This window comes from Gymnoscopelus braueri (genome assembly GCF_963280865.1).
Source record: "Gymnoscopelus braueri genome assembly, chromosome: 2".
Taxonomy (NCBI): domain Eukaryota; kingdom Metazoa; phylum Chordata; class Actinopteri; order Myctophiformes; family Myctophidae; genus Gymnoscopelus; species Gymnoscopelus braueri.
The window spans coordinates 25145807-25161239 of record NC_137604.1 but is presented as its reverse complement, the minus strand read 5'-3'; the positions used below and the strand labels follow the sequence as shown (position 1 = coordinate 25161239).

General features: G+C 41.8%; 1 protein-coding gene across 1 annotated transcript in view; it reads left to right on the top strand.

Moving 5' to 3' along the window:
• Positions 1-339: 339 nt before the first annotated feature.
• The window catches only part of ecpas (Ecm29 proteasome adaptor and scaffold), a 30399-nt gene continuing 15305 nt past the window's right edge, over positions 340-15433 (top strand). The window contains exons 1-25 of the mRNA XM_080445575.1: positions 340-477; positions 1850-1980; positions 5165-5281; positions 5494-5612; positions 6244-6393; positions 6730-6901; positions 7210-7349; positions 8235-8313; positions 8426-8545; positions 8754-8839; positions 8953-9028; positions 9137-9186; positions 9284-9350; positions 9682-9804; positions 9961-10064; positions 10432-10555; positions 10837-10917; positions 11338-11554; positions 11783-11874; positions 12648-12782; positions 12903-13047; positions 13234-13406; positions 13617-13718; positions 14611-14734; positions 15184-15335. Of these exons, the coding sequence (XP_080301701.1) occupies positions 456-477; positions 1850-1980; positions 5165-5281; positions 5494-5612; positions 6244-6393; positions 6730-6901; positions 7210-7349; positions 8235-8313; positions 8426-8545; positions 8754-8839; positions 8953-9028; positions 9137-9186; positions 9284-9350; positions 9682-9804; positions 9961-10064; positions 10432-10555; positions 10837-10917; positions 11338-11554; positions 11783-11874; positions 12648-12782; positions 12903-13047; positions 13234-13406; positions 13617-13718; positions 14611-14734; positions 15184-15335 (2901 nt within the window). The 5' untranslated portion in view covers positions 340-455. The remainder of the gene's footprint in view (positions 478-1849; positions 1981-5164; positions 5282-5493; positions 5613-6243; positions 6394-6729; positions 6902-7209; positions 7350-8234; positions 8314-8425; positions 8546-8753; positions 8840-8952; positions 9029-9136; positions 9187-9283; positions 9351-9681; positions 9805-9960; positions 10065-10431; positions 10556-10836; positions 10918-11337; positions 11555-11782; positions 11875-12647; positions 12783-12902; positions 13048-13233; positions 13407-13616; positions 13719-14610; positions 14735-15183; positions 15336-15433) is intronic.

The window sequence follows — 15433 nt, the reverse complement described above, 5'->3', positions numbered from 1 at the left end:
TTATAGGGGCGGTTTCACCGCCCAAAAATACCTCAACATTGTCCTCAGTTACTTTACACCACTGCATACAGGCATTGCATTGTTCATGTTTTCTGATTAATGGTTAGGAGAGCATGCATCATGCATGTATGTATACACTACATGAACAGTACATGATAATATTTTCATATTTATTGTATGATGTAAAGAAGAGTGGCAGTGTGGCACCTGCGTGTGTGTGTGTGTGTGTGTGTGTGTGTGTGTGTGTGTGTGTGTGTGTGTGTGTGTGCGCGCGCGCGTGTGTCGTGTGTGTGTGTGTGTGTGTGTGTGTGTGTGTGTGTGTGTGTGTGTGTGTGTGTGTGTGTGTGTGTGTGTGTGTGCGCGCGTGTCGCATGCGTGCGCACCAAGCCTGTGCACTGTGCAGCAGTGGCACTGACTCGCTAAACTGGGAGGGTCGCTCATGACTTTCTCTAAACATGGCTGCCCAGGATGAACTCAGTAAGTTTGTCTCTGCTCTATCATTGATCTGTACAGCATAGATGTCATTGGTGTTGATTGTCTGTTCAATGTACATTTGCTGTGACGGTTCAGCCTCTTTTAAACAGTAGAAACGTCTCTGAAATAACGCAGATCCAAAGGTTTAGCGCAGGAGTGGCACCACTGTTAGCTAACCGGGGGACTATTGCTGCTAGCTAGCTTATTAGCTAGCATGCTAACGTCATTTGCCCAGTCATGGTCAAAATTACAGTATCACAGTGAAATATATTGACGTTTGGCTGTGCTGAAACTAAGTGGCAGTTTTTAGAATGTTATGCTCGGCAAGTATTCGTTTTACAGACTGTCACGGGCAATTTAAAAGCTCAATGTCCTGTGGCAAAGAAGCGAGAATATGCGTGGGGATAGTGTGTGTGTGTGTGTGTGTGTGTGTGTGTGTTAGCCTGCTGCTGCTGGTGAACCATGCCAACAATAAAGGGCTGGGTGGGTGATGATGATGGATGCAGCACCAGGATATCTTGAGACACTAACCCAAGAATGGTTGATATTTTCCATACAATTGCGTTCATGGCAATGAATGCAGGTGGAGACTTATGGGCTATAGTTGCAAGCAACTCTTATAAATCCTATTTTTAATATCTCTAAGGACTCTAGAGTTGCAATACGAACCCTTGACAAATCCCAACAGAGAAGTCCTATCTGATCGTATTAAACGACGTTAAACTCACCAACATTGCAGCTGTACGGAAGGCTTGAATTATCCTCTATCTGTTAAGTTTTTGTTTCATAAAAATCCACCATAGACATGCTACTTTCTGTCAATACATTCCGTGCAGGTGATTATTATAAGTGTTAAATCACTCAGTGGTCCTTCAGTTCCTACCACCTGTTTCTAAATGTCACATAATGCAGGAGGACGTTGCGTTATTGAAAACGACTGCCTCCAAACTCCAACACTTAAAAAATGAATTACCTGCACAGAATTTATTGACAGAAAGTAGCTCATAACATGTAAAACTGCAGACAGAAAGAGGATAATTCAAGCTTTCCGTACAGCTGCAATATTGGTGAGTTTAACGTCGTTTAATACAATCAGATAGGACTTTTCTGTTTGGATGTATGGGCTGTCAAGGGTTGGTATTGCAACTAGATTCCAGATATTAAAAATAGGATCTAAGAGTTGCTTGCGGCTACACATGGGCATTAGATTGTAGTGGAACTCCCACTTGGAATATAAATATAAAGCTATGTGGCTCTCACTATTAATAATAATGACTAGTACCCATACGGCAAACATTTACTATGAATGAGAGAGTTACATTGTTGGAAAGGCCTAAATTATTATAATATTTTGACATTTCTTTGTATTTCACAGATCAGTTGGAACGCGTGTTCCTTCGCTTGGGCCATGCAGAGACGGATGATCAACTTCAAGACATCATATCCAAGTTCCTACCACCTGTACTCCTCAAGCTCTCCAGTGTACAAGAAGGAGTGCGGAAAAAAGTAAGGAAGAGACACCAGTATTCTGGGTAACTGATAAAAAGCAGCCATAGAGGCGGCAGTGGCTCAGGCGGCACAGCGGCCGTTTGGGAACCAGAAGGTTCCCGGTTCGAATCCCCTGCTCTTCCAGACTAAATTTCAAAGTGTCCTAGAGCAAGACCGTGTCTGAGCCCCTAACTGGTGCCTTGCATGGTTGCCTCAGTATGTGTGAATGGGTGGATGGGAACGCACATTGTAAAGCGCTTTGGAAAAGCAGACCAACAATTACCATTCATTCATCCCAATTTGAAACCTGGAACCCATTTCTGCTAATGTATTGGAGGAGATGGTTAAAGTCGGAAATCATTCCGCTTGGTTATGCTTGGCAGGACACATTTTCATAGTACTTGGAGGCCAGTCTATAACGTCACTTGTTCTATGACGTCGTATTGATGACATCAGGGATCTTCATAAATGGGCATGACAATTTCATGCCCATTTATGAAGATCCACCTTACATTTAATGTAAGGGAAACGAAGACAGACAGACTTATAGAAAAAAACGCTGACCTTTTCCGACCCAGCTCCCACTCCCACCATGGCAAGGTTGAAGTTGATTGGTCAGGTGGCTCTCATACGTGGGGACACACAGACAGACTGAGACACACAGAGATTTTGTGCATTTATAGATATACTAGACCGGAGCCTGGCCTACCCGGGAACGATGCAAGTAGGGGAAAATGCAAGTTGGGAATGCATGCCCCATTGCCCCACCCGGTTATGAAATACTCGTACAAGTTGTTTGTCAGAGTACCCGTTGTACCCGTAACCCGTCTGTCTGTGTCCCTTTTTATGCCCATAAATGGAGATCTCTGGATCTGCCTGTCTGTGTACCTGTGTCTATTTTATAGCCATGTACACTAAGGTTGGGCAATTGGACGAATATATCGGCAGTCGGCGATTGGATGAGTCCAATCGTCGAATGTTTTTATTAGGCAATTTTTTTCGGACGATATTTGACATTTTATTTTGCAAAAATAAATGTATCCTAATGGTCAGCCTCCTCGAGAAGTCTAGGCTACAAAACCCAGTCCCCTCCCCAGTAGGTAGGCTACTGAATGGAGTGGAGGAGAGCAGAGGAAAGAGGGAATAGTTTTGCTTTCCTAGTCGTCTGTTTATCAGCTACTGTACGTTTGATGATAGCTGTATATATATTTTTTTATATAAAAAACGAAATTGAAACTAAAGCTCCAGTTTCTGCAAATCCTCGCTGTGCATTTGCAAGCTTGATGACGCAGTAACTAACGCGTGTCCCCCGGTCTCGCAAGATCAAGCACTTGATTCTTAACTTTTGCTGTCAAGTCTGGATATTAAAACTTGTGTCGGCTTATGTTTATATCACCAGTCAATCAATGCGATTTTGAATTGTGAATTCACTCGCGACCCGACGCGCACTGCAAGTCCCTTTAGTTACAGGGGAGGGTGGCCCGGACGGGTGATTTATCCGGCAGCACCACGATTTATTATTTGTCCGAATATAAAAAAGTTAACTTGGATGGGTGTGTTTCGCCACATCGTTGCTGCAAACTGAGGTAGGCTTCTCTGCTTCAACTTCACCTCATCTCCTAGCCTGTGATCTTAGCTTAGTCCTAAAAGAATATCCTATGGAAGTGACTTACAATTGATTTACAATTCTTTGTTGTCTCAACAACTTTGGTCAGTGAGAGAGTGAGATTGGTGCATGGCAGCAGAAATACAGTCATGCCGTCTCATCTCGTTTTTTCATTGACCCGACACTGCACGTGTTACAGCCGAATGTATACTACGAAAATAGCAGATCTACAAGCTCACAATGAGTCATGTCCGCGACGCGTTGTGAGCTTGTAGATCTGCTATTTCTGACACACGACCCGCTGTACGGCGAAGTATAACTCGAGCTTAAAGGACTGGGGAGCTGTTCTCACATTATTGCTTTTCTAGCACGAATATATCCTCAATCGGCGATTTTTGGGCCGGCGATGGCCGATAGGAATATTATGGCATATCTCCCAACCTTAAAATACACTGTATGGAGATCTCTGTATCTGTCTGTCCATGTCCCTTTTATGCCTATATACAGTACAGAGTTCCCTGATGTCAGCAGTATATGCCATATGGGCATGCCCATATATGGCCATATCGGTCGGATCGTCGGTTCTGGACAACTGGATCTCCATATATGCCTATATATGGGCAGATCCGACCGACTCAACACCGGGCACTTCCGAGCTCATTTATAATATAGGATAGACAGACTAAGGCTAGGGAGTGATGCCTGTGTCGGGAACACATGCCCCTCCAGTTATGCAATACCCATTGCACCAGTTGTACCCCTTGTACTTGTTATCAGAGTACTTAGGGCCCTATCTTGCCCTATCCTTTTGGGCATTTCTTACTAAAATAGTTCAAATAGCCGATCTACAAGCTCAGGTGTCGATGTAGATCGGATATTTTCACTATTTTTAAATGTTTTTCTATGTAAAAAATCACACCCAGTGTGAAGTGAGCGGTGCTATTTATGAGTTATTAATTTCATCATGCATCTCGGTAGCCAATCACAGCACGTCCTGCGAAGTGACGTGCTTAAATTTTTTACATTATTATTAATTTCATCATGCGTCTCGCTAGCCAATCACAGCGCGCGTCTGTGAAGTTTGAAGTTAATTTCATCATGTGTCTCGCTAGCCAATCACAGCACGTCCTGCAAAGCTTAGCCTATGGGCGTGTTTTCCACAGCATGGCGTCACAGCGAAAGACAAATTTTCACGACGGAAAGAAAAACTTTCACCACGGATGGGTCCTAAACCCTCTTATAGGAGCGGTTGCACCGCTCAAAAATAGATGATTGATGAATAGAAGATAGGGCCCTTTATCCCTTTATCATAGTACTTAGAGGCCAGTCTGTGACGTCAGTACTATGATGTACACAATAGGTAGTAGGGGACCCTGTTTCATCTCTCTCAGCAAGGGGTCCTTGGTCTGAAAAATGTTGAGCCCTGCTCTATAGCAATGATTATTATGGGAATATAGAGCTTTTACTTTTTTTGTTGTTGTTTCTTTACAAAACATATTACACCACCTTTAAGCTACAATTTGTTTGCCCGCAGGTGTTGATTTAGATATGCCAGTACATACATAGTCTGACTATACTTCATGTCCTCTCTGCTAGGTAATGGAGTTGTTGGTCCACTTGAACAAGAGGATAAAGAGCCGACCCAAGATTCAACTTCCAGTTGAAACTCTGCTAGTGCAGTACCAAGATCCTGCAGCTGCATCCTTTGTTACAGTAAGAATGTGGTTTTTATTCTGTAGCTCAATTAAATCCCAGGTGTTTTGCACTAGATTACAATAATCACGTTTTTACTTTTGGAATAGCAGTATCAGACTGGACACCAGTTCGCTTTTAAATTTAATAATAACGTTCATAATCAGCATGCTAACCGGTCAGCACAAGTATGTCCTGCCACTTTATACGGAATATCTTTTTCTTTTTTTCAGAATTTCACCATCATCTATATCAAGATAGGTTACCCTCGTCTGGAGGTTGGCAAACAATGTGAACTTGCCCCCACCCTGCTCACTGCCATGGAGGGCAAGCCTCAGCCTCAGCAGGACAGGTGAGGACATGCACACAGACACAGCATGTGAGATATCATTTTTGACATGACAATTTATTATCAAGCATTTTTTTGTGGTGTGGCCGTAGGCCAAGCTGCCTTGAACAGGGTATGACGGATTATACAGTATGCTGTGTATATACTGTGTATAATAGATATACTGTAGATATGTCCCCTCAAAGGTAGACCAATAATGGCTCATGCCGCTTGGTGCTTGATGTCATAAAACAGGAGCACATCTGGCCATGAAAGCCTGAAATGCCTGGTGAAGTGAAACTTACGAAGAGCATGAAAGTTGAGTCGTAGTTGAAAATCTAGGCATATATCTAGTTATGTTCTATCAACAAATTTATTTTGTTTTTTAAGTGCTTACTTAATGGTGAAATAGAGAAATAGCAATCTTTTTAAAACAAAGTTAGCCATTTCCATTTGGCCAAAATAAGACAGACCGTCACCACCACACTAGGACATGCACTCATGCCTTTTTTTGGATTTGTGTCTTGTTTTTTAATAGTCTTGTTTTGATTTGTTTGGGTTCATACTCGGTTTAATAAATCCCAGAAACCACTTCATTTCCCTCTGCATTGCTGTTTTCTAATCTAATCCCTCTACAAATTATTTGTTTTCTTAGTTTGATGCACCTGCTGATCCCCACACTCTACCATATGAAGTACCCCAAGGACCCCTCCAAGAATGCCTCCCCCTTCATCCTGGTAGAGAGACCAAAGACAGTGCAACTACTGCTGGAGTTCATGCTCGATGTCCTACTGATGCCCTACGGGTAGGCACTGGACTTCTGCATTTGATTTCTCGTAAGACAAAGAGCAGCCTTTGTGTATGAAATGCCCAAAAGCACAATAGGGAAAGCTACTTAAGCTGTTTGTCGCTTTCATCCAGGTCAGTGAAGTTGTATAAAGGAGACCAGTGGAGCATGTCATGTTTATCAAGATGCATCTGTAAATGTTGTTGGAGTTGCAGTCTGTAGGTTTTGTTAATGATTGGAGCCCTTAAACGGTTTCAACAGAGTGTGTGTGCGTGTTTGTATGTATATATAATATATATATATTATAATTTTTTATTGAGGCCCTCTGACCTACTTAAATTCTGAATCCCTCAGGTTTGTGCTGAATGAATCCCCCACTCGCCCTGCTCCCTCCTCCCCCCAGGGAAGCACTGGAGCAGTGGTGGCCGCTGGCCAAGGTCTCCCCCAGCCACCCCCAGGGATGAGTGTCTATGCTGCCAAACGGGTGATTGGAGAAGCCCAGTGGAGTGCTGAGCAGCTGGAACAGGTAGCCCACCGTACATGAGTCAGGAAAATGAGCAGGCGACGTGGAACGTGAAATTGTTTTGGCAAGGTGGTGGTCTTTGATGTGATGTAAGCTTATATCTAATGGCTGCAAATAATGATTATTTTCATAACAGATTTTGTTTTATTCAGTTAATCTATGCTTAATTTACACCGTAAAATGCTGGAGAAATTTAGGTAATGAAGTACAAATGTATTGTGTGCAAATGTAATTAATTGGACTTGTTTGTAATTCGTGCACTCGTACTGTGTAATTGTCTGTCTGTCTGTCTGTCTGTGTCATCATGTCAGTGTAAGTTGGGCATAGTGAAGTTCATTGAGGCAGAGCAGGTTCCAGAGGTGGAGACTGTGGTGCATTTAGTGGTTGCCTCCAGTGACACTCGACACGCCGTTGCCACTGCTGCGGATCTGGAGCTGAAGAGCAAACAGAGGTAGGCATATACATCTACAGTATATATATATTAATGAACAAAAATATGTATGATGGGTGAGAGAATGCTGACACCGAGCCAAATTTAAGAAGTATCCTAAAATACATTTGCTTATGTGGGTTTTGTCTAAACTTCATCTGAGATGTGATCCTGGTTCAGTATTCTTTTTAATCTGATGAGCTTTATTGTCGATATAGCTTTTCCAAGAGATGTTTGTATCACAGTGGTTAAGGAATGATGTCAAATGAGACTCCTATGAAAGCAGTCAGATGTGGATTAGAATATGGTGGGTGTCAACATTTCTCAAGATAAGAATGATAATGGTTTGCTAAGGTCCACAATGAATTTAGTAGGCCTGTCCCTAACCCCGACTAAGGATTTCTATAGTCGAATCTGATTGGCCAAATGTTGCCTATAGTCGATTAATAGTCGACTAATGCAACACCAAAAAAAATATTCAACTGTCAATCTCTCAATCGAATCATGCAAAAAAAGATGTTATGCAATAGAGGAACATTCCATTTGGCCTGTAGGGGTGCTTAATGTCTGATTTAACATATAATTGCTTGGTTACTCCCTATAAATCATGATGTATATCCTATTTTTGGCTAACTATTAGTTCATTAATATAATACATTTGGCCAATCTCTCAGTCGAATAATAAATAAAATAAAAAAAGATTACATTTTTTTATAATTCGACTAAGAGATTGGCAGTCGACTCAGACTCCCCTCGACTGATTAGTCGACTATTCGAATAATCGAGGTCAGGCCTAGAATGTAGTTAGTTTGGTGTTAGTACACTCCAGAAAAATTATGTCATAGTGTAAATGAATAAAGTTATGTTGAAATAATGAAATACCAATGTACTCATTTTATTTTCTAGCCTTGTTGATTGGAACAATCCTGCGATCATCAACAAGATGTACAAAGTCTACCTGGGAGATATTCCTCTCAAAACTAAGGTTTGTAACTCTTCTCATTGTTCTCGACTCATTGTCATCGTATTCAAAGGTAACCTCCATGTAGTTTGAATACAGTTTTATAGAATGCACAACGTATGTGTGGATGTTCTAGGGGGCCACTGTGAAGCAAGAGCTGAAACATGAGCCAGTGAGCACCAGAGTCAAACTCAAGATCCTGCCACATCTGCTACGGTCACGTCTAGCAGCAGAATGCTTCCCTGCCAATATACAGGTTGTGTGTGTGTGTGAGAGCATGGGCATGTTTGTTTACATAGACACGCATCTAGTTATGTCTGAGATAAATTTCCTTTTCTTTTTTTTCCCCCGGTAGGGAAATGTCTCTGAATGCTTCTGTCGTTGTAGTTTTGTGCATTTATTTAGTCTGCCTTATTACCTTTCTGCCACGTAAATTATAACTACTTTCCTTGGGTCCCTCCCAGGTTGTGTATGATGGTCTGTTTGGAGCCAACACCAACAACAAACTGTTGTCTCTCACTCTGCAATTTGTGCATCACATCTGCAGTGTGTAAGAAAACGTTGCCCTTCTCCATTCTCTGGAAATATCCTGGGGAATCTCCACAATGTTTCATTACATGTAGGTATTTCATTCTGAAGGGTAATATTCCCTCTCTGTTTCAGCTGTCCTGACACCAACAAACCTCTGGGCTTGATGCTGCTCAATGGTCTTACCAAGCTCATTAACGAATACAAGGAGGTAAAAACTGTCTGCCTGTTCCACAATACATAATAACAAATAACATTTAATCTTATTTCATAGTGTAACAGTTGATGTTGTAACTGTTAAAAAAACTTAACGTTGCAGGATCCCAAGTTGCTGTGTGTTGCATACTCTGCTGTTGGGAAGCTATCAAGGTATCAGTGAAATACCAATGTTATTGTTCTTGAAATGGGTCAGCTTGGTGGGATGAGACTTGATGATTTGTGCCATTTTCTGCTCCCTCTCACTTAGCCGCATGCCCCAGCTGTTCACAAAGGATATAGCATTAGTCCAGCAATTCTTTGAGTCCATGTGCAAGGTGGGTTAAAGATGCATCTCTTGAGAATCAGGCTTTCATCTTGGAACTACAACACAATATAATCAGCACATTTCAATTATTAAACACACTCTTATTATATTATCCTTTTTGTGTGTAATATTGGTTGAGTAAGGTCAAATGACCCTTTAGTCTAGCCTAGTTGGGTCCCATGTAATTGTTTGGTTGCCTATGATGATTTTATGCCATGCTTTTAAACCCTGTTGCACTTTGAGATTTGCAAGAATGTAAAGTGCGTTATAAATAAAATGCATTATTATTATTATTATTAAATGGGTGTCTGACATTGGTATTTCCATATAAACATCTCCAGGAGGAGTCGGACGTTCGTCTGGCCATTCAGGAAGCTCTGTCCATGATGGTTGGAGCATATGCCAACCTGCAGGGGGCACTGCTCACTCTGATGGAGGCCCTTGTGGCTGCATACATAGGGAAGGTAAGCAGACTGAATAATTTTTAAAAAGTACAAATAACTAGCAAGTCAAACATATTTGAATTAGAATATGTAATTATTTTCGAATATGTAAACAGCTCTTATTATTCGGTATGCATATATTGTATGATGATAATGTGTCATTATGTCTTTGGTCAGCCCGAAGTGCAGGTTCGTCAGGTGGCCATGAAGTTTGCTAGCACAGTGTTTGCACCTGATCATGTGACCTCTAGATACCTGCTGCTATTGGCTGCTGGAGATCCGTAAGTCCCAAACTAAGTTCTATACAGAAGAATAAACTAAATCCACCTTATTTATACTATTATCCTTAAAATGTTATAAATGTATGATCACCAGATAATTCATTGTTGCCTGAGATTATCTGAGGGCATCACCGCGAAGGCCTCTGTGTTTTTCTTTTTACACATAAAAACTATGCAGCAACCGTGATGGCCATGTTTGACATGCCGATTCACAGCGACGTTGATCTGATCTGAAAAGCAATTTGTTTATTTCATAATTCATAATAGTCATAATTACATTATTATTCCATAATTCATGTAAGGATGAGACTGAGTTATTATGTTAAGTAGAGTAAGAGATGAGGAGTACTTGTGCTCTGCCTTCCAGGAGAGAGGAGGTGTCTGCGGAGGCCCAAAAGGTACTGAGGGCTGTTAAAACCAAGAGCCCGGAGAAGGAGGGGTCAAAACCAATGCCTTCCTTCACTGAGATGGTGGCCTACATCCAGGAGAAGGTTAGGAGCTTAAGCCTAAGTTATACTTGGTTACTCGCACGGGTGACGTGCACAAACAATAGCCCATCTACAAGATCTACAAACGTCGTGAGTTTGTAGATCTGCTATTTTCAGTGCTAGGCACCGGCACGCAACCAAGGATAAATCAGGCATTAGCCTTATTCCAAGTCTTTTGTCATGCAGTACTTTCAGCTATATTACACCCTGGTTAAGAGTTATCTCCACTATTTCTTCAAAGATTTTCCCACATCATCTCTCTCGTTTGATCTTCTCATTATCAGGCAGTTCAAAGGATGAAAACGCCAGCCAAGTACACTGTTGGAACCTCCACTCTTCCCTTCAACCCATCTGCATTTGGAGAGGTAAGAATTCATTTTTGATACATATAGAATATATTATAGATCCTATTATACTATACTTGTGGCTTTGTCGACTGATTTTATTAACTAAAATTCAGTTCCATTCATGCTTAAAAGGAAAGTTGCTTAGCGGTAGTTAAACTCTCAATATATTCTCTTCAGACACCCTCTCACCCCTAGCATTCCAAATGTTTCTTTATCAGAAACTAAGTATCCTTGCCCATAGGTCACAATGTATCAGTACTTGTTGCCTATTTAGTGATATCAGCAGTTTATTTTTATTCAACTAGAGCAGGGGTTCTCAAACGTTTTTATACCACAACCCCATATTATGAGGGATTTGTTTTGCGCTGAACTAGAGGTTCAGGCCGATACGCGACCCTCACACCTTGCTCCACCTCTTTTCCTCTCACTGTTACACAGATCATGCTATACCTGAGGATGTGTCTAGCCTACAGTGCCGGTGCCACACCCATGTCAAAAAGCCTGGTAGACATGCAGGACGATGCACCCGCCATCGGCCGCTACGTCCACACACTGCTGACCTCTGAAACCCAGACCCTTGGGTCAAAGGGCAGCGAGGCCAACCCTGTACATGTCTACATTGACCTGCTGCAGCAGCTACTGTCTGCCATAGGAGGTAATTCATCTTTTATTCTGTTTGTTTTATTATTTTAGGGGTGCACTGGAGACGTAGCTGTTGTAGTTCTTTAATCCATACAAGATGAATGCAGTGGCTTGAAATGTTGGTCTACATTAAGTGCGTGAAATGCATGTGGCATTAGTCAGTACATTCATATGTAACATGTTACATGTTACTGAAAGGAGAATTTTATTCTGTGAACTTCTGTTTATGATCTTTCAACAGGAATCCCAGCTATGTACTGTCTTCTAGAGGTGGTGTCTGGCTGCCCAGAGAAGCTGGCTCCAAGATTTGTTGAAAAAATTGACTGGATTAAAGTGAGTATTTTTGTCTCACTGTACCTCACTTGAACACTGAGTTCAGGTTTATTCGGAAAACATGCATGTTTGCGAGGTCGTAGCACTCAATACAGATAAGATTATTGTTAAAAGATTTTTACATTCTGGGTGGACTGTTGCGCCACCTCAAAGAGGTATTTGTTGGAGAAACCTGGTACACCAATGCAGTATGGATGCAGGGTGAGCTTCTGTGACTGCAGTCTGCTACGTTGTCCGTCCATTTTGTGAGAGTATTTAGTGAAATAAAAGTCATAAATACAGACAGACCAAAAGAGAGCCAGAGATATTAAGAGATTGAATGAGTCAGAAAGAGAAGGAGGGGGGATAGTAAGAGAGTGAACAAAAGAGGGAGATGGAGAGTGACATTGCATTTCCAAGTGAATCTTGTAACCTTAGTGTGCTCTTTTTGACGACTGAAACCTTGCAACCCTGCTGAAACCTTGTCCATATTTTGAGTCATGTCATAGACTGACATCATAGATGACTGATGATACAGGCTGACCACATGTCAAGTCTGAGATCCACGTTTTCACATGCTTTATATTTCTTGAAATATTGAATCATCTTTTTTTATATTAATAAGCTGACACGGATGACTCACTCCCTCTAACAGGAATCTATATCTAGAAGGCAAAATGTCAGTTAAAATGCGGATTCCGATAATTACAAAAACTATGAATTATCAGTTACGGTAATCCAGTGATTATGAATTCCGGGTTAAGGTTAATGCTGAATGTTGCTTACCTTTCCAGAGTCTGATGAACACAAACAAGGAGGACATGAGGGAGTTAGCAGCCCAACTGTATGCTGTGGTCGTCTCCACCATGTCTGGGAATGAGCTGAAGACCGCTGTGCACAACCTGGTCAAGATCACTAAAGACAACCATGTACGCATGCAATATCTCTTGTACACATCTCTTCACAAACAGAAATGGCTTAGGGGGAAGCATTATGTTTTAACTGTATACTAAGATATTCATCTTTATGGGTTTCGTTGAACCTTTCAGAGCCCTGAGACTCAGCATGGGGCCATCATGGCACTGGGCTACATGGTGGGCAGGTACATGAGTAAGAAGAAAGCTGTAGATCTGCAAATGAATACCACACCCCAGGGGGACGATGAGCTTGTCGCCATGGCCACCAAGACGATCGGTAATTACATGATGTTTTGTCACAAATACAGCATCCCTGAATGAGGCAGCTCCGAGATTACAGTTCCAGATGATTTACTGGGCATGTAATTGATGGAGCTACTCCATTTGAAAATGCTTTTATATGAACCCAAAACTAGAGAAAATGTAATGTTTCAAGTCATAATGCGTGTGTCTTGTCTCCAAGGTACCTTTCTGGATAGCAGTAGTGCATTACTGGCTGTAGCAGCATGCACAGCGCTGGGGGAAATTGGACGTAACGGGCCCCTGTTGGTCCCCTCAGAGGGCGAGGGCTTCACCAAACTGGCCGTCGTAGACAACCTCCTGGCTCGCATCCCCTCTGGAAAGGAGAGCACCAAGGTAACCAGGGACGTGCAGAAAACCATACAGGGAAATGTGTACTTTCATTCTAGATACTGTAAATAAATTACATGTGTTATGTAAGTATAATCTCAAAACACGGGCAAAGTCATTGTCATTTAGTTTTTGCTCAACACAAAAAGAAAAGTCAATATACTGTAACATTTATGTTATTATTTAAACTTGCTGTTTGTGTCTGTATGTTTGCAGATGAAGGAGCGATCCATCCAGACCTTGGGAAACCTCCCTGTGGGAGATGTGGACTTTCCCCATCAAAAGAAGCTGCTGCAGGGACTCATGGACTCTGTGGAGGTACAGTACAGTATTCAACTAATTTTTTAAAGATATTTAAAATATATTTTCGTGAACGGAAATGACGAACGGATGCCAGCTTCCTGCCTCAGATTTCGGGAGGTGTAGTTCCAGACTCTATATAGCATAGGGAGATTGTGGAATAGTTGTCTGGCTACGCGAGACTACATCAAGGATAAACTCATAAGAGAAACACTCATAATCTTCTCTATAATATTAAAACATGCACACGCAACATGATTTGAAAATAATTACACACTACAGGATTTTAACAGTTGCGTTCTTGCCATATATCGACAAGCCTCAGGTGTCCTCTTCTCTTATTCTGTTCTCTTATTCACTTAACTTCTGTAGACTTGTCTCTTTCAGTCGCGCACCACTCCTGCCGTGCCCCTCGGATAGTAGTGACATAATCAGATAAATAACAAACATGTTTGATAAATATCGAGGCAGCCCCTATCATCTGTAAGCAGATTTGGAGGTTTAAGATTGTATCCTTGAACCCCTCACACTACAGGATAATTTGGGAAGATAATCGGCTTATGGCTGTGGCATTATCTCAAAGGAAGTGATGTTTCTTTTGATTTTGTTTTTGTTTACACCCATATCATACTTGTCCCTCGGTCTTCATAGACTTGGCCTCAATTCTTTATATGAATACCTTCTCATGGATTAAAGTTCTCCGTCGTGGCGACGGATTTCCGTCGTGAGGATTCCTTAGGGACTATTTATGAGATCAGTGCCTTCTACACAGGGACTATCTTGTTTATTACATCCAGACATTGTTATTGTTTTATTTAGCAAATCCCCACAGCAATTTAGCTTGCCTCAATAGATTGACAATGTATCATTGATTTGACATCTAACAAACATACACAACTCCCCATCTCAGGCTAAGCAGGTTGAGCTGCAGTTTACAGTAGGAGAGGCCATCACCAGTGGTGCCATAGGAAGCCGCTCTGGAGCCGCCAGGGACCCGTGGACCTGCACTGAGGATCAATATAGCCCACCACAAAGTAAGGACCGTCTCACACAGGCATTTAGAATATTGTACACGCAGTAAAACAGCTTGTCTTAGAGCCACACACTATTAGAAACATACATTTATGTGGCCAATATAAGCCTTGTTATTTGTCCACTTGAACCCTAGCGTCTGTTCTGCATGTTAGGCAAATATTCAGTGAAAATAGCTCATCTAAAAGCTCACAATAATAATGCATCGCATTGTGAGCTTTGGCATATAGGGTAAAAAGGAGGGGACCAATTATAGACCCCTTGGATTAATACATTAAAGTCTGCCATACCAACCCTGACGAAAAAGGATTTAAAGCAAAATGCCAGATGCAAGAGAGTTGATGTGTATATAAATATATATATAAGGGTTTGGACGGTATGGCATATATTTATATAATTAGCAGCTGAACAGTGTATTTTGTATCAGGAATGCTCTTTCTCTTCTATGCAGTGTCAGATGTGAAGAACAATGATGTGGTGCCGTGGGTCCTCAACTCCATTCTGTCAAAGTACATACCCAGTCAGAACCCACATGTCCGACAAGCAGCCTGCATCTGGCTGCTCTCTCTGGTCAAGAAACTCAGCCATCACAAGCAGATCAAGGTACCCAGCTGGAGGTCAGGGGCTCAGAAGAACCCATTAAGACCTGAGACCGATCATGTCATAATAGATGAACATTACGCGAAAATAGCTGATTTACA